The 18,131-nt window shown below is 44.8% G+C and overlaps 1 protein-coding gene across 6 annotated transcripts in view; it reads left to right on the top strand.

The window, feature by feature from the left end:
• LOC134227993 (TLD domain-containing protein 2) overlaps window positions 1-18,131 on the top strand; it is a 671,450-nt gene that overhangs the window by 491,818 nt on the left and 161,501 nt on the right. For 4 of the 6 annotated variants that reach the window (XM_062709741.1, XM_062709737.1, XM_062709740.1 and 1 more), the window contains 3 exons: window positions 11,736-12,651; window positions 13,253-13,832; window positions 13,894-14,039. In XM_062709741.1, coding sequence (XP_062565725.1) covers window positions 11,736-12,651; window positions 13,253-13,832; window positions 13,894-14,039 — 1,642 coding nt within the window. Of the gene's footprint in view, window positions 1-3,935; window positions 4,160-11,735; window positions 12,652-13,252; window positions 13,833-13,893; window positions 14,040-18,131 lie in introns of those variants that run through there. The other 2 variants (XM_062709742.1, XM_062709743.1) reach the window with 2 other exon arrangements.

Below are 18,131 nucleotides of genomic sequence, written 5' to 3'. Positions count from 1 at the left end.
GAAGTGAGAAATGAAAAGTGAAAAGTGAGAAGGGAGAAGTGAGAAGTGAGGAGCGAGAAGCGCGAAGTGAATGGTGAGAAGTGAGAAGTGCTGAGTGAGTAGTGAGAAGTGAAAAGTGAGAAGAGTGAAGTGAGAAATAAGAAGCAAGAGAATCAAGGAGTAAAACGTGAAAAGTGAGAAAAAAAAATGAAATTTTTTAACTTATTCTTAATTTTTCCAAAAATTCATTCTTCTTTCTTCATGCTTTCCTTGAGTAGCTAGAAGTGAAAAATTGGCGAAGTGAGAACTGTGCAATGCTAAGTGAGAAGTAAAAGATAAAATGTGAGAAGAGAAAAGTGAGATGTGAGAAGGGCTGACTTCGAACATCTTAATTCTCACTTTTAACTATTCATTTCGAACATCTCACTTCACACTTCACTTAATAAGGAAAACAATTGGGAAGTTAAAAGTTACAAGTGAGAAGTGTGAAGTGAGAACTACGAAGTAAGAAGTGAGGACTAAGTAGTGAGAAGTTAAAAGTAAGGAGTGGGATTAACAAGTTCGAAGTGAGAATTGTGCAATGAAATGTGAGAGATGAGAAGTGAGAAAATAAAAGTAAAAAATTAAAAGTTTATTATGAAAAGTGAGAAGAAAGAAGTAAGAATGTGAATGAGAAGTAATAATTGAGAAGTTAAAAGTGCTTACTTTTCACAGCTGTGAAGATAAAAGTGAGAAGTGAAAAGTGAGAAGTAAAAAGTAAAAAGTAAGAAGTGAGAAGTAAGAAGTGAGAAATAAAAAGTGAAAAGTGAGAAGTGAGGAGTGAGGAGCGAGAAGCGCGAAGTGAATGGTGAGAAGTGAGAAGTGCTGAAAGAGTAGTGAGAAGTGAAAAGTGAGAAGAGTGAAGTGAGAAATAAGAAGCAGGAGAATCAAGGAGTAAAACGTGAAAAGTGAGGAAAAAATTGAATTTTTTTCACTTATTCTTAATTTTTTCACCATTCCTTCTTCTTTCTTCCTGTTTTCCTTGAGAAGCTAGAAGTGAAAAATTGGTGAAGTGAGAACTGTGCAATGCTAAGTGAGAAGTAAAATATAAAATGTGAGAAGAGAAAAGTGAGATGTGAGAAGGGCATTGAGAGTTGAGAATCGAAAATAGAGAATTGAAAATTTTGAATTCAGAATTCAAAATTGAGAATTAAGAATGTAGAATAGGGAGCTCGGAATAAAGAATAAACAACAAAGAAAACATAATAAACAGGTGGGGTCGCTTTTCATGCGCTTTTTTACTCGGACCGGTTTTTTATGCTAAATTTTCGAAAAAGTCGTTGTGCGGTTTTTCCAAAAAAAAGTCGGAAAACTCGAGAAAATCGCATAAAATTGATTTTTTGGGGTTTACGGAGTACGCAAAAACCGACTTCAGTGTAGTGAGAAATTTATCTTAGCAAGAATCAATAAACAAAAACCAAGAATAGGTCCGAGCTCATTGACAAGCAAAGGCAAAAAAACAAGAATAAAAAAATAACGCGCCTTCATCAAGTTTACAGCGTTTTGCTATTTCAGACTTATGTTAGATTTTCGCATTTCAACTTTTTATGCTCAGCCTTATGTTATTCAGCCTTATGGTGAGGTCTAATTTGAATCATTTATTAATTTTTTGTTAGCTCATTTTCCGCAAGTTTAAAATAATAAAACTTCTTAATTTTCATTATTGTAACACTGGGGCCTTCCTTAGCCATGTGGTAAGATGCGCGGCTACAAAGCAAGACCATGCTGAGGGTGGCTGGGTTCGAGTCCCGCTGCCGGTTTAGACAATTTTCGGATTGGAAATTGTCTCGGCTTCCCTGAGCATAAAGATATCATCATGTTGGCCTCATGGTATACGAATGCAGAAATGGTAACTTGGCTTAGAAACCTTGCAGTTAATAACTGTGGAAGTGCTTAATGAACACTAAGCTGCAAGGCGCCCATGTCCCAGTGGGGGATGTAATGCCAATGAAGAAAAAGAAGAAGAAGAATCGTAACACTATCCGGAATTGTTATGATACGGTATTGAAAAATGTGTTGCAGATCAGTGGGATTCTGACTTTCTTTGGATATTATCACTCACTGAATTCCAGCATGTTTCTAACCGTATTTGCCTTTTCTCAGAATCGCGGATCAAGTTCAGCTATTAATGCTTGAATAGACTTAACATATTTCTGGCCTTGACCGGGTCTTCAGATTTCCGCTGGTTACTTAACCGCTACTGCGCCGACATCTACTGTGGTATTCTGCTACCAGAATCCACACAGAATCTATTTTTAGATTTTTCCAATATTCATTGTTGTTGTCGTTGCTGGTCCATCTGACGTGAGTCCATTGTGTCCATTTGTCCGTTTCGTCAATCCAATGACCGTAGCATTGTTGGGCTGCGATTTATCCGGGTAGCGTTGGAGGAATGCCTCCGAGAAGAACAATTTGTCAGTCGTCATCAGGCAGTCGTATAGGTAATGGCGCTCCCCAATACGCCACCGCATAGGCTACGAATCCTGTGACTGACGGGGGTTTGTTGGAGGGGTTTGCTGGGAATCGAGCCAACTACGCTACGCAACCCCCCTTGACTTTAGACTGTTAACTGTTGAGAAAGACTCAAATCCTCAAATATCATAAACGATTCAAATCTGGCGCAAGTCAACCAGACTCTTGGCTCAGAAAATCGTTCATGATTCAACTCGCGATTTGAATTATTGCATGATTTTTACGTGTTCTGCTTTTTCAAATGCATTGAATAACCTTTCTTCGCATAAAACAACGGATAATAAATCCATATGCAAGCAAAACAGCGAAACGTTGCAATTTAGCACAAAAAACTCCAGTGTGATGCTTTCCCTGCAAAATTCCAAGCGAGCTAGCTCGCGCATGAAGTTTCGCTGATTGAGATTTGAGTATGATTCTACCAACACTGCGAATGATGGATTTCAGGTGTTTCTCGATTCGCTTGTGGAACGCAGTCGGATTTTCCACAACGGCACACATTAGTTTTTATAAGATTGTGCCTTCTTTTGATTGATAGATTGTGATGAAATTCACTGCCTTAATTGCTTCTTCTTCCTCTTCTGGCGAGTTAGAGAACAAATATGTAGAACGTGCATGAGAAGGTTGAATGTTTGCAATGACGATGAAACCAGTTTCCGAAAGGACTAGACAGAGTTTGTTCCGGTGGTTTCCTCCTTTCGCTCAAAAACCATTAATGAAAACGAGGGTTCACCATGGATCATATTCGTGGCTTCTATTTCCACGAAGGCTTCGATTGCGTGGTAGGGGTCCAACGCGGAACAAATGATCTGAACAACCTGTTTTGCTAGCCGTGCATCTCTTGATTATTCTCATGAGGCAATCAAACTACCTATAAGTTGTAAGCCTGGCTCTCCATGTGTTTATTTACATTTTCACTCATGTTTTCTCGCAGAATAAAATGTAGTTGATAATCTGAAACACTTAATTAACATATTAATGACTGTAACCAACTTGTTCTGCAATTGGAAACGAATTAGAATACAAAATTGTAATAAAAGTGAATAGATTCAGATACGTCACTCCTTGTTATCTATACTTGCCTTAAATCAACGACCAGTTCCAATCGCACACGTTCTTCGTTCAGCACCGAACAAAACTCAACGAACCACCACAGTAGATATTCGCTTTGCCGCTCATTCACTGTGGCATGTCCACAGTATATATTGAATCGTGCTTCGCTCACGTGCGTACTCAGACTGGTGAGTTCACCGGTTGGTTGGTGTTGTTGCTTCACCTCCAGCGTTTGTTTACGAACAGAACACAGCAAAATGCGCAAGATTTCTTTCACCGTGTGAGTGATGGAATCACATCATCGCACGCACACTCGATCCATAATTGGCATTCTGATTTGACACATATTTCCGACGTAGCAGCAGCGTTCGCGAAATCATTAGTCAGTGTGTCAAAGAAACGGTGGGAGTGTGTTTTGGTTTACGCTCGGAGGCCAGAGGCCGAATCACCATCGACGATGTTCTAATAGAAGAGATTGGTTCAGTGACAGTAACGAAAGAAAACAAATTGATTTCCATTTTTTCGGTGACGATCGGTCAATGGACGCGTAGAATGCGATAAACTATCCCGATTCGTTTGACGGGAACGATGAAAACTGCAGTGTTTATGAGAAACGGAGGTAAACTTGAAGCTCGTTAATAAATCATCGTTTTGCTAGAACGAGGACAGAATGTGATTGTTGAGGAGTCATGCAACTGCAGGTGGCAGAATGGCTTTTATCGATCGCTGGTGGACGGTAGTTCGAGTTGGCCATGAACGAGATAAGATAAACAATATGTGACGATTGAAAATAATAGCGGTATTGCAAATTACAAATGATTGATGGAATGAAGATTGTTAAAAAAATCGTTCAACTCAATGGTGCAGAGTAAAAAACAGAAAATCACTCAAACAGGGGTTTTCTGTCCTTCAAAATTATCAGTTATTAAAAAAGACCATCACTCTATATTATTATTTGTGCAATATTGAGGATAAGGGAGATTAATTGCTTGGCAAGCTGGCAGGAAGTTGTTTTCAGTATGTTGCTTCCTGTGAATAGAAAATACATGTGCGAAATATGTTATGTTGCCGTTTAAACTGTTAGTACTGTATAATAAACAAAAATAGCTTAATTATTATAAATATTAAAGTAATGATTGTTGATAATGCTAATGATGCTAATTGAGATTAAGTTAAGTCACAATACACACCAACAGCTTGTGACTTGTATTCAAGAAAATATCTACATTCACACATTAACAAGTACACACTCAGAATGAGTGTCACTTGATATCCACTGTAAAAGGGAACTTCGATAGGCTAGCTGTGAGATGCACGGTAACAAAGCAAGAGCATTATGGAGATGGTTGTATTTTATGTCGGAACCTATTTAGGGAATTAGAATTTTTCTTGACTTCCTGCATGATATACGAATGAAAAAAAAACTGATTAATCACTTGGTCTAAAAACCTCGGGAGGTAATGTTAACCTAGGATGTAACGTTGGCTTATCACGCAAATTAATCAATAATTCAGCGATAATACATCAATTTGTAGAGAGATATTTATCACTGCTTCTTTAAAAAAAAGTGTATATAGCATATTTTAGTCACATAACGCTAGATTCACGCACTTCATCAACAAATAAAAGAATTTAACTTGCGTAAAAAATCACCTTGACTCGTTCTTTAGCAGCCACTTAAGTAGGCAGGCTGTGTTAGAGCTTTTTTTTTCGGATAACAGGATAATTATCACCCTTTTTTAGTATTTCACAATTTTCATTGATATAGCGACACGATTAACCAAAACTTTTTCGATCAATTTTAGGTGCATTTGTTGCCAACACATTATAATTGCCTACCCTACGGCTTTTACAGACCATTCATAGTGAATAATGCAACAACCTTTCATAAGCTGAAAAACCATCCACTACCAGACCTGAGATTAGGAAAATTTGCGGAACATAAAGCTTATTTCGCCCGAGCCTAAATTAGAGATTGTGCACAATTATAGAGGATGAGTCCGCAAGTTGTTTCCCTAAAAAAATGTCCTAGGATAAACATCCGGTCCGTTGTTTATCATGATTCTGGAAAACCACTTTGGTATTAGCCGACAATGGTCTCCGCAAACGATCGCAGTCTGCTAAATAGAATAGGTTAGCACAACCGAGCCTGAGCCCTTTCTTGTAAATAGACGCTTATGTAGGTTTGTTTAGGGTCCCCCCATTCCATGAATGGGCACATGATCGCTCTTGTAGAGCCTGCTTTCAAACACATGCTGCTTTTAATAGAAGTTTAACAGAGCACCCTGTCAAACCTCACCACGTCCTAGGCAGGTCCCAAAGGAAGGTCGCGTAGAGATAGGAGCGGTCTTCCCGTTCCATCATAGGGATAACGGAGTGACTGTCAGTAGTGACGGCAATTGCCGTAGCGGAGTGACCATTTAGAAACGGGGAGAACTGTAATTCAGGATCAGCTGATCGGCGTTCTTGAAAAGTTTTTGAAGCGCGAAACATTTGACTGAAGCACATTGATGTCCTCTACGAAAAGTAGGGAAGAATCAGGTCATTCGCCCTTTGTTTAAATCCAGAAGAGGCAGCAGGGTTGACCGCTATAACAGATGAGACTGCCGTGAAGGCGGACTTCAACTGCTGGAAGGTCCCCCCATAAATCCGGCCCTGCGAAGGGGATTCGGCGTTGCACCCCTGTCGCTAACGAGTGTCGGATATTTCTCCCTACCTTTGTAATCCACTTGTATTTACCGAGCGAGTGATCAATGGATCCGGTGGATGTACGATTGAATTCTTGGCGTTCAATGACCTAGGGGGAAATGTCAATGATGAGCAATTCCAAGTTTGGGAGGTAGTTCCAGTAACCGTTGATATTACACTGGAGACGAAGCTGAACCTCTGGCGGAAGTGTGGGAGTTGGGAAAGCTCGAAAAGAGGCCTTAGAGCCTTCCGAAAAGAAGCTTTCGAGCCTCTCGAAAGGAAGCTTTCAAGCTTCTCGAAAAGAGCCTCTCGAAACTAGGCCTTCATGCCTTTCCGAAGGAAGCTTCCGAGCCTCTTGGAAGGAGGCTTTGTAACCTCTTGTAAAGGTGCTTTTGAGCCTTTCGAAAGGAGGCTTTCGAGCGTCTCGAAAGAAGTCTCTCAAGCCTCCCGAAAAGAAGCTTTCGAGCCTGTCGAAAGGAAGCTTTCGAGCTTCTCGAAAAGAGGCTTTCGAACTTCTCGAAAGCAGAGGTGGCATTGCGCAGTTCGACTCGAAACGAGCAAACCATTCAAACTGTCATGCGAAAGAGCTGTCGAAAGGAGATACGCAATGAGGCCACAGGCTTACACGCCTCTCGAAACGAGGTTTTCGAGTCTTTCAATAGGAGTCTACCGAGCCTCTTGGAAGGAGGCTTCCGAGCCTCTTGGAAGGAGGCTTCCAAGCCTCTTGGAAGGAGGCTTCCAAGCCTCTTAGAAGGAGGCTTCCATGCCTCTTGGAAGGAGGCTTCCATGCCTCTTGGAAGGAGGCTTCCATGCCTCTTGGAAGGAGGCTTCCGGACCTCTTGGAAGGAGGCTTCCAGGCCTCTTGGAAGGAGGCTTCCAGGCCTCTTGGAAGGAGGCTTCCAGGCCTCTTGGAAGGAGGCTTCCAGGCCTCTTGGAAGGAGGCTTCCAGGCCTCTTGGAAGGAGGCTTCCAGGCCTCTTGGAAGGAGGCTTCCAGGCCTCTTGGAAGGAGGCTTCCAGGCCTCTTGGAAGGAGGCTTCCAGGCCTCTTGGAAGGAGGCTTCCAGGCCTCTTGGAAGGAGGCTTCCAGGCCTCTTGGAAGGAGGCTTCCAGGCCTCTTGGAAGGAGGCTTCCAGGCCTCTTGGAAGGAGGCTTCCAGGCCTCTTGGAAGGAGGCTTCCAGGCCTCTTGGAAGGAGGCTTCCAGGCCTCTTGGAAGGAGGCTTCCAGGCCTCTTGGAAGGAGGCTTCCAGGCCTCTTGGAAGGAGGCTTCCAGGCCTCTTGGAAGGAGGCTTCCAGGCCTCTTGGAAGGAGGCTTCCAGGCCTCTTGGAAGGAGGCTACCGAGCCTCTTGGAAGGAGGCTTCCGAGCCTCTTGGAAGGAGGCTACCGAGCCTCTTGGAAGGAGGCTACCGAGCCTCTTGGAAGGAGGCTACCGAGCCTCTTGGAAGGAGGCTACCGAGCCTCTTGGAAGGAGGCTACCGAGCCTCTTGGAAGGAGGCTACCGAGCCTCTTGGAAGGAGGCTACCGAGCCTCTTGGAAGGAGGCTACCGAGCCTATTGGAAGGAGGCTACCGAGCCTATTGGAAGGAGGCTACCGAGCCTCTTGGAAGGAGGCTTCCGAACCTCTTGGAAGGAGGCTTCCGAGCCTCTTGGAAGGAGGCTTCCGAGCCTCTTGGAAGGAGGCTTCCGAGCCTCTTGGAAGGAGGCTTCCGAGCCTCTTGGAAGGAGGATTCCGAGCCTCTTGGAAGGAGGCTTCCGAGCCTCTTGGAAGGAGGCTTCCGAGCCTCTTGGAAGGAGGCTTCCAGGCCTCTTGGAAGGAGGCTTCCAGGCCTCTTGGAAGGAGGCTTCCAGGCCTCTTGGAAGGAGGCTTCCAGGCCTCTTGGAAGGAGGCTTCCAGGCTTCTTGGAAGGAGGCTTCCAGGCCTCTTGGAAGGAGGCTTCCAGGCCTCTTGGAAGGAGGCTTCCAGGCCTCTTGGAAGGAGGCTTCCAGGCCTCTTGGACGGAGGCTTCCAGGCCTCTTGGAAGGAGGCTACCGAGCCTCTTGGAAGGAGGCTACCGAGCCTCTTGGAAGGAGGCTTCCGAGCCTCTTGGAAGGAGGCTTCCGAGCCTCTTGGAAGGAGGCTACCGAGCCTCTTGGAAGGAGGCTACCGAGTCTATTGGAAGGAGGCTACCGAGACTCTTGGAAGAGGCTACCGAGCCTCTTGGAAGGAGGCTTCCGAACCTCTTGGAAGGAGGCTTCCGAGCCTCTTGGAAGGAGGCTTCCGAGCCTCTTGGAAGGAGGCTGCCGAGCCTCTTGGAAGGAGGCTTCCTGAGCCTCTTGGAAAGAGGCTTCCAGGCCTCTTGGAAGGAGGCTTCCAGCCTCTTGGAAGGAGGCTTCCAGGCCTCTTGGAAGGAGGCTTCGAGCCTCTTGGAAGGAGGCTTCCAGGCCTCTTGGAAGGAGGCTTCCTGAGCTTCTTGGAAGGAAGCTTCTGAGTATCTGGGAAGGAGGCTTCTGAGCCTCTTGGAAGAAGGCTTCCGAGCTTTTTGGAAGGAGGCTTCCTGAGCCACTTGGAAGGGAAGGCCTCTTGGAAGGAGGCTTCCAGAGCCTCTTGGAGGAGGCTTCCGAGCCTCTTGGAAGGAGGCTGAGCCTCTTGGAAGGAGGCTTCTGAGGCCTCTTGGAGGAGGCTTCCAGGCCTCTTGGAAGGAGGCTTCTGAGGCCTCTTGGAGGAGGCTTCCAGGCCTCTTGGAGGAGGCTTCCAGCCTCTTGGAAGGAGGCTTCCTGAGCCTCTCGGAAGGAGGCTTCCGAGCCTCTTGGAAGGAGGCTTCCGAGCCTCTCGGAAGGAGGCTTCCAGAGCCTCTTGGAAGGAGGCTTCCGAGCCTCTTGGAAGGAGGCTTCCAGGCCTCTTGGAAGGAGGCTTACGAGCTTCGTGGAACGAGGCTTCTGAGCCTATTGGAAGGAGGCTTCCAGGCCTCTTGGAAGGAGGCTTCCAGGCCTCTTGGAAGGAGGCTTCCAGGCCTCTTGGAAGGAGGCTTCCGAGCCTCTTGGAGGAGGCTCGAGCCTCTTGGAAGGAGGCTTCCGCGCCTCTTGGAAGGAGGCTTCCGGGCCTCTTGGAAGGAGGCTTCCGAGCCTCTTGGAAGGAGGCTTCCGAGCCTCTTGGAAGGAGGCTTCCGAGCCTCTTGGAAGGAGGCTTCCGAGCCTCTTGGAAGGAGGCTTCCGAGCCTCTTGGAAGGAGGCTTCCGAGCCTCTTGGAAGGAGGCTTCCGAGCCTCTTGGACGGAGGCTTCCGAGCCTCTTGGACGGAGGCTTCCGGGCCTCTTGGAAGGAGGTTCCCAAACCTCTTTAAAGGAAGCTCCCTTGTGTCCTAAAAAGATGCTTCCGAGCCTCTTGGAAGGAGGCTTCCGAGCCTCTTGGAAGGAGGCTTCCGAGCCTCTTGGAAGGAGGCTTCCGAGCCTCTTGGAAGGAGGCTTCCGAGCCTCTTGGAAGGAGGCTTCCAAGCCTCTTGAAAGAAGACTGTGGAGTCTTATGAGAATGCTTCCAAGCATCCTGAAAAGAGATTTTCGAACCTCTTGAAAGGTGGATCTGAGTGTCTGGGGAAAAGGCTTCCGATTCTTTTTTAAAGGAGGTTCCCAAACCTCTTTAAAGGAAGCTCCCTTGTGTCCTAAAAAGAGGCTTCCTAGCCTCTTGGAAGGAGGCTTCCGAGCCTCTTGGAAGGAAGTTCCCAAACCTCTTTAAAAGAAGCTCGCTTGTGTCTTAAAAAGAGGCTTCCGAGCCTTTTGGAAGGAGGCTTCTGAGCCTCTTGGAAGAAGGCTTCCAAGCTTCTTGGAAGGAGGCTTCCGAGCCACTTGGAAGGAGGCTTCCGAGCCTCTTGGAAGGAGCATCCCAAATCTTTTGAAAAGAAGCTCCCTTGTGTGTAAAGGAGGCTTCCGAGACTCTTGGAAGGAGGCTTCCGACCCTAGTAGCACACTTCAGTTCGATAATGTTGCAGCAACTTTATTGTGACTGGATTTGGTTCCATATGAGTGACAGTAACTGATATATGACAAGTGTGCTACTCGGGGAGCCTCTTGGAAAGAGGCTTCCGAGCCTCTTGGAAGGAGGCTTCCGAGCTTCTTGAAAGGAGGCTTCCGAGCCTCTTGAAAGGAGGCTTTGGAGTCTCTTATGAGAATGCTTCCAAGCATCTTGAAAAGAGATTTTTGAACCTCTTGAAAGGTGGATCCGAGTCTCTGGGAAGGAGGCTCCCGCTCGTTTTGAAAGGAGGCGCCCAAACCTCTTGAAAGGAAGCTCCCTTGTGTCTTGAAAGGAGGCTTCCGAGCCTCTTAAAACAAGGCTACCGAGCCTCTTGAAATGAGGCTTCCTAGCCTCTTCAAATGGAGCTTCCGAGTTTCTAGAATGGAGGCTTTCCCAGCCTCTTGAAAAGAGACTTCCGTCCTTCTTAAAATTACCAAAACTTCATTGATAAGGTTTTATTGCAATTGAAAAGCATCCGCCATGACGCATTTTTGTCCGAGATACCCTCTGGAGGCAGCGAAGGTATCCCAGGTTGAGAACCGGTGGTATATTCCATTTATATTGTTAGTAAAGGCTATAACTAATGAAATTAAATTACTTATCATGCTCGAGACTGAAAAACGATAAGAGTGACAGTGTTTTCAAATATGACGTAGAGCACGCTCATTGAGTAGAATTATGTACTATTGGGAACTATTATTAATAATAATAATTTATTATAGTTTCGCATTCTAAAAAATGTTTTACATGAATTTACTCTTGTTCTATTTAATTTTGGTATTTTCAAAAATGAATTACATAAGCAATCAGAACAACAGTACCTACTTATTGTATTTCGAATCGCGCAGTCCCATATGTTAATATTCTGCACTGTTGACAAAAGAGAAAGTCAATAATCACCAGCAGCGCAGACGACGACAATAAACGCGCCTCTGTGAATATGGGCGTTTTTAGAAGAGCCATCGCCGGAGAATACTCAACTAGTTTTACCACATTCACACGAAAACTGCTAAACGACCCGGCATGGTTTTGGCTCGGTCGATGATAAGATCCACTTAGTACATAGGCGGCAGTCAGCGTTGTCGCTCGTGCACATGGAATAGAGGCAATACCATTGGGAGAGATTGAATCATTGAAGTGTGCCGCGTGTGGCGTTAGCCTTGCTCGATAGTAGTGCTTTGAATACTGTGCCATTGAGATCATCAGCTGTTTCCGATTCGAAGTGGTGCTCCAACATTAATGCTAGATTAATGTCCAATGACGAATCGTACGGCGCACACCCAGGGGACGCCTTGTGGTCGGGAGTATCGTTTTTGCGATCGAAATTATCAGGTTAGAGAACGACTGGAACCTTGTCGTTGCAGTTTCTGCGCTGCGGTCTGTTCAAACAACAGCCGATGACGACAGCGATCACACACAAACCTTGTTTACCATCCAAATTAAGAAAGATACTCTTTGTTGACTGTCGCCTTCAACGTTGATTACACCTTACTGACCGCTGTACGTTGTTTTGTTTTCCATTTTAGATCTACTGGAAGGACTTCGCCCTGGTTCACCGAAACCGGGACACATTGAGCGCGTGGCAACGCCGAACAATCAAAGTGGTGGGGGTGGCGGAGGGGACACGGCAGCAGGTTTCAACGATGATGACCCCGTTACGATCCAACGTTTCCTCAAGATCAATGTGCGGCACATTACCGATGGCCAAGGAGTGGTGGGCGGTGTCCTATTGGTCACTCCCAACGCAGTTATGTTCGACCCCAATGTGTCCGATCCACTAGTCATCGAGCATGGTCCCGAGAGCTATGGCGTCATTGCGCCCATGGAGTACATCGTCAACGCTGCCATATTCAACGATATTGCCCACATGCGGGTACAGGGCGCTACCGGCGGTAACGAAACAGCTGAGAAGGCTGAAATCTACTACCCGGTGCCGGAGAAGTCATGTTCTCGCTGCGACACTCACTCGCCCGGCAAGGACTCCCTGCTGGTGAAAGACGAAACATTTCCGGAGTTGGGTGTGGGCTCGGTAGAGGGCTGCGACGATCAGGAAAGTATCTGCTCGAGCAACGAACGCGAAGGGGACGCTTTCCCAAAAGCTTTCGAACGTGATCTAGTCACGCCAAACAACCTGCAGCGCTTGCATGGCGATTCCACCGAGAGCGGCGGTAGTTCGGAGAAGCCTCCGTCGACAGAGCCCCCATATTTGAGCTACGATCGCGACTCGCAGTCGCAGACACCGAACTCGCTGGACAACAGCAGTACCGGTGGACAGGAACCGACCGCAGCGAGTGCCACCGGCAAGAGTTCGGATAAGACTGACAGCAGCGGCAGCGGTAATAAAATCAACAACAATATTCTGCAGGACCCAACAGTGCGCTCCCTGGAGGACCGCCGACGGAGTCTGCTGGACCAGCACTGGGCCATCCCCAGCAAGGATAGGTTAGTTCTGCGGTGTGGAATTGAGTGTGTTTGATTTTTTTTGTTGTGTGTTCCTCATTGTCGTTGGCTGCGATAAGCGATGGGATTCATTAGTTCCTTCAAAAAACTCATCTACCTATGTTTTAAATCTGTCACAATTCCATTAAGTCAAAAGATGAATTTCAAACAATGAGCTAATTTGGAGCGAATTGTTGAAATTCGCAATATTATGCTAACAATGGGATTCTGATGGTACCCTGAAGTGATTCTCAGCAATGAGTTGTTTTGACAAGTTAGAAGATAATATTAGAAGGAATTATAATGAACCCCCTTTGTCAGCTGTTCACCTTCCCATAAAGACCGACCTCATCAGTGAAATTTTTAAACATTTTTCCAAACTAATCATATTTAAACCCAAAACTAATCGGACCCTGTGAGATGCAACCGGCATGGCAAAACTAATCGCATGGGCTATTTCGGCAATTTATTGGCATTCCAAGCAAATGGTTTGAAAATTTCACTCAACTCTTTCTTTCTCCACGTTTGTGTCCGTTTATGTTCGTGTTCGTCATCGTCCTGGACGCCCTCGTTGTCGTCGTCGTCATCATTATCGTCCCCCTAGAATAAAATGTTATTGCAATCAAACCTTATCCCAAAGATCACTGGATGACGAGGAAGCGGCCAGTACGGGTAGCGGTGCCACGGTTACTTCCAGTGGAACGGCTCCCCCTACCATCGGAGGTGGTGTCGGTGTCGTTGGGGACGACATTGTCGTTGCCGCCGATGGGCACCTGGTGAAACAGTCCTGTCACGATTCCGGCATCGACATTCGGGACCCTAACTCACTGCCAACGAGTGGCGTAGTGGCAGCAACGGCTGCAGCAGCAGCCGCAGGTCAAGCTGCCCCAAATCAAGCGGATGTTCCGGTTGTGGCACCAATTCCCACCAAAAAGGTCTACAGCGATGCGGACATTGTGCTCAGCGCCGACTGGGTGCCTCCGTTGACTATCGCCCCATCGCACTGCATCGACAGTTCACCGAGAAACTCCTCGACCACATCTTCGCAGCACAGTTCCCTGTCCATCACGCAAGCGGATCCCGCTAGCCGGAAGAAGGCCTCCAGTGTGAGCTTCAGCGTGGAGGAACATGATCCCCACAATGCCTCCCAGCTGGACAAAGGAGGTGAAACGAAAAAGAATAAGGTGAGCGCGTTCCCATCTATTTAGTATTTTTTTTTTTATTAATGCTATATCCTTATTGTAGATGCTGAAACGGCTATCTTATCCACTTGCCTGGGTGGAAGGCTTGACCGGAGAAGCAGGAACTACCACTCAGAAATCAGATTCGATCGAATCTGCCCCGAACACAGGAGATTCCAATCAAAGCGTATTTTCCAAAGTTTTCTCAAGGTAAGGTGAATGTATTGATTAATTAGAATAAGTTTTTATAAGGTATCTTTTTTTTGCAATTCTATTTTGCACCTTAGTTTTTCTAAGAAATTTTTTTATCAACACGTTTGATATTTTTGAGCACTGACAACACGTTTTCGAATTATTACTGAATTTTTTAGAAACATGTATTTCAAGTGAAACAAACACCACTCGGTTTGACCGAGAGCACACATGCACCAATTAGTTTCGTTTCCTCGTATGGGTTGCATTGTTTTGTTTCAAAATTACCCCATTTGTTCTTTTTCGTTGATTCATAACGAGTTGACCAAAAACCAGATTCGTCATCGTTTCTCACTGAAAACGTTCTGCATTTTTCGTTTTCTTCCCTTCGTACAAACCCACAAATTGCCCCCCGACCGACGATGCCCCGTTGGCTCGAATTGAAAAGCTCCCCCATCACCCTGGTCTCGGAGTTGGGTGGCAATTTGTTCTTGTCGAAGACCCCCTCGGAAGATTCGGGTGGCTCGCCGGTGCCACCGCTGACCCCGCATGATGGTCATCACCATCATCAGTTGCACCATCAGCAGAGTGGTGGCAGCAGCAGCGCCTCGTCTATCGGGTAAGAAGCAGTAGAAGGAGGAGCTTCGGCGTGCTGGGCCGGATGCGAAATAATCGGATCCATATGTTCGGAATGTCGATGTTGTACCCCCTCCCGTGTATACCGTTGTATGGATGTTGTTGTGCATATGTTTTCAGTTCTGATCGGTTTAATAGACATGTTGATTTGTTTCGATGATTTTTTTTAATTTGGGGATGTATAAAAGGTTGCGTGATGTTCATCACCTTTCTTTCAATATGAGGGAAAAGCAAGCTCTCCCTTATCCCACGTTAAAGCTTCCATACTTTTCTTTGGTTTTTGCTGCTTTTTTGTGTAAAATGTTGGCATTATTTTTTAAAGGACCAAAATAACAATGAAGAAATTACGAGTTACTGTGCATGAAAGAAGAAAGTAGTGGAAAAAGTCCACAAACGCGGATTTGTTTGAATATGGTTTTTAATTATTAACATTTAACAAATTTTTCTCAAGTGTGGAAATGATTTGCAAACTATCAAAATAAAAAAAAAACAAATCTATTCCGCATTACGATAGTTAGTCACTTGGCAACTTGGATCACCAAGCTAGGGATAAAGAATACTAGGCCGAATGGTCCTTGGTCGAGTATCATTTGGCCGAAAGGGACATAGAGCCGAACCGGTCGTTTGGCCAGACAGGTCATTTGGCCGAAAATGCAGTTTGCCCGAAATGGTCTTTTAGCAGAACAGACATTATCGGCCGTATATTCATTTCGGCCGTACGTCTATTTCGGCAAATGAAATTTTCGGGCTAACGACTTTCGGCCAGATAGGTTTTGGCGTATAGATGTTTTAGGCCGAATAACTAAGGGGCCCTCCTTAGCCGTGCGGTAAGACGCGCGGCTACAAAGCAAGACCATGCTGAGGGTGGCTGGGTTCGATTCCCGGTGCCGGTCTAGGTAATTTTCGGATTGGAAATTGTCTCGACTTCCCTGGGCATAAAAGTATCATCATGCCAGCCTCATGATACACGAATGCAAAAATGGTAACCTGGCTTAGAAACCTCGCAGTTAATAACTGTGGAAGTGCTTAATGAACACTAAGTTGCGAGGCGGCTCTGTCCTAGTGTGGGGATGTAATGCCAATAAGAAGAAGAAGAAGAAGAACTTCCGGCTTAGTGACCTTCGGCCAAATGACTTTCAACCAAATGACTGCCGGTCAACCGACCATCCTTCTGAAAGATGTAGCCAAAGTATTTGACATAAATCCAGAAAATTTAAGAAGCATTTTAAACGGAATCCCTCATTGTTTCTTAGGTCCTTTGATAAAAAGTTCCGGCATGTTCGAACGATGTATAATTATCATTTAAATTGGTATTTCATCCAAATTGGTTTGAAGCATTTAATAAGTCATATCATAATCCATAAAATAAAATCACCCTTAAAAACTTTTCAAATGTTTGTAGATCAATACGTGGCTTCTGCTCTAGTTTTATAGTTATTTTGAATAAGATAATAGTTTTAGATGCAATTTTTTTCTTTTTGAATTTTCAAAATGATGATTTTACTTTGTTTTGTCCGAAGCTCGATATTTAAATATCTCCTTGTATAGATGTTTTGATTTCAATTTCACATTCCGGTTTTGTATTTGTATAAGGCTCACTTAGAACGGAGCAAATTAGTTCAATTCATTTATGCCTCTATGATCCTGATTCTATTAAAAGACGCCTGAATGAAATAAATCCGATTTACATTCACCCGAATGACAAACGCCCGAATGTAACGTAAGCTCCAAGTTTAAGATGAGTATGCAAAGTAAAAGCTACTATTAGGCCAATGCCTTTGATCAAGGTAGATCTTTTTCTGCATAATGTTGATTGGCATGAGACCATAAGTGGTTGAGGCTGTTCTTTAGTGACGTCTATTATGCCTAACGACGTATACCATAAATTCTCTTTCTAAAACACGAATTAGTCCAGTGGGAAACTATCACGATAAAAATAGTTGAAAAAGGCATTACACCCAGGTTTTTTTTACACGGTTTGGTTTTGGTCGTTTAAGACCTTCAGCGTCAATGAAGCAATGAGTTAACCCCACGAAAAAATTCACAAAAAATCAAAGAAAATTCAGGGGGTATTTAAAAAGCTATGAAAGTTCAGGTTGGGTGTACACTCTTTTCGCCCTTTTTGGGTATGTGCGTGTCATTCAAGAAGGAACCAATCTGCTTCTTCTCGGACAAATGCGAATTAAGATAGAATATTTAAGTAATTATGGGTTGCAAAATGGTGGGTTGGCATCAAGGAAGAAGCGTCCAATAAAGCTCTGGTTCCCACAAATTCCTACCTCACGCTTCCACGAGTACTTAGCTGGTAGTGCTTCTGACATTAGTCTAGCTAAGGTAGGTAGGTGAGAAGGTACGTGCCGGGCGTCTGTCCACCAGGAGGTGCAGCTCAAACAGCGTCTGCCTGGTATCCAGCTACTGATAAACGGAACGCTGTATCGCGTCAGCTATACTTAAGGTGGTAGCCCCACCAGCGCGATGTAGCTAACGCGACCCCGGTAAGGTAGCTTACTGTGTGTGTGTTATTACAATCTAACTCCCACTGTCTGGCAGTGGCATTATGGATAGAATATTCGTGCAACTATCAAAATTTAATATAATTGCAAGAATCTTAGATCCGGGAGCTAGAAGGTGATAGCTCTATTGTAACTCCTATAGCCCATTTCAAGAACGCAAGCATTCCGAAGCTATAGTCGTTTGCATTAAGCCCGGCGTGATTACACCCACATATCATAAGGATATCTGAAGTGCATTCACACTTCCTGGACCAAAATTTAACTTTCTGATCCTGGCGCGTATTTAGTAATAAAATTAATCAATATAATAAAAGGCATTTATGATTTATCAAAAATTACTTACCATTTTTCCAAAGGTAATAGTACACTAACCATGTTTGTACATTTACATTTCTTGATCACATTATTAGTAAGGGCATTGCTCGTGCTAACAATCGATCACTCAGAAAATAAGAAAAGTTTAGTTATAGTAAAAAGAAGAAACTAAACAGACTAAACAAACTAAATGACTTTCGGTCACCACACTCCTAAAAATAGTGCAAAAACTATACCCAATACAACATATGTACGACTAAACATTGAAACACGTTAAAAACCAACATGAAATTTGCTCACCAGATTAACATCTGCATCCACAAAGTTCAAAGCCAGCAGGAACAGTACTTTGACTTTTTTGCGTATCATTTTTACCCTTCTTACACCCTAAGAAGGGTATAAAGATCGCTTGAAAAACCGACTTTTTATCCGAGGCTCGGAGACCCAAGTCGTATATACCAATCAACTCAGCTCGACGAACTGAGCACATGTATGTATGTGTGTGTGTGTGCGTATGTGTGTGCGTTACAAAAATCTCACATCAAGATCTCAGCCGTCCGTGGACCGATTTGCACGATTTTAACACTAAACGAAAGCTATGACTTTGTCATTGTACGAGTTCAATTTTTTTTGCAATCGGACATTT

This window comes from Armigeres subalbatus, chromosome 3, assembly GCF_024139115.2.
Source record: "Armigeres subalbatus isolate Guangzhou_Male chromosome 3, GZ_Asu_2, whole genome shotgun sequence".
Lineage (NCBI taxonomy): Eukaryota > Metazoa > Arthropoda > Insecta > Diptera > Culicidae > Armigeres > Armigeres subalbatus.
This window is presented reverse-complemented; position numbering and strand designations above follow the sequence as displayed.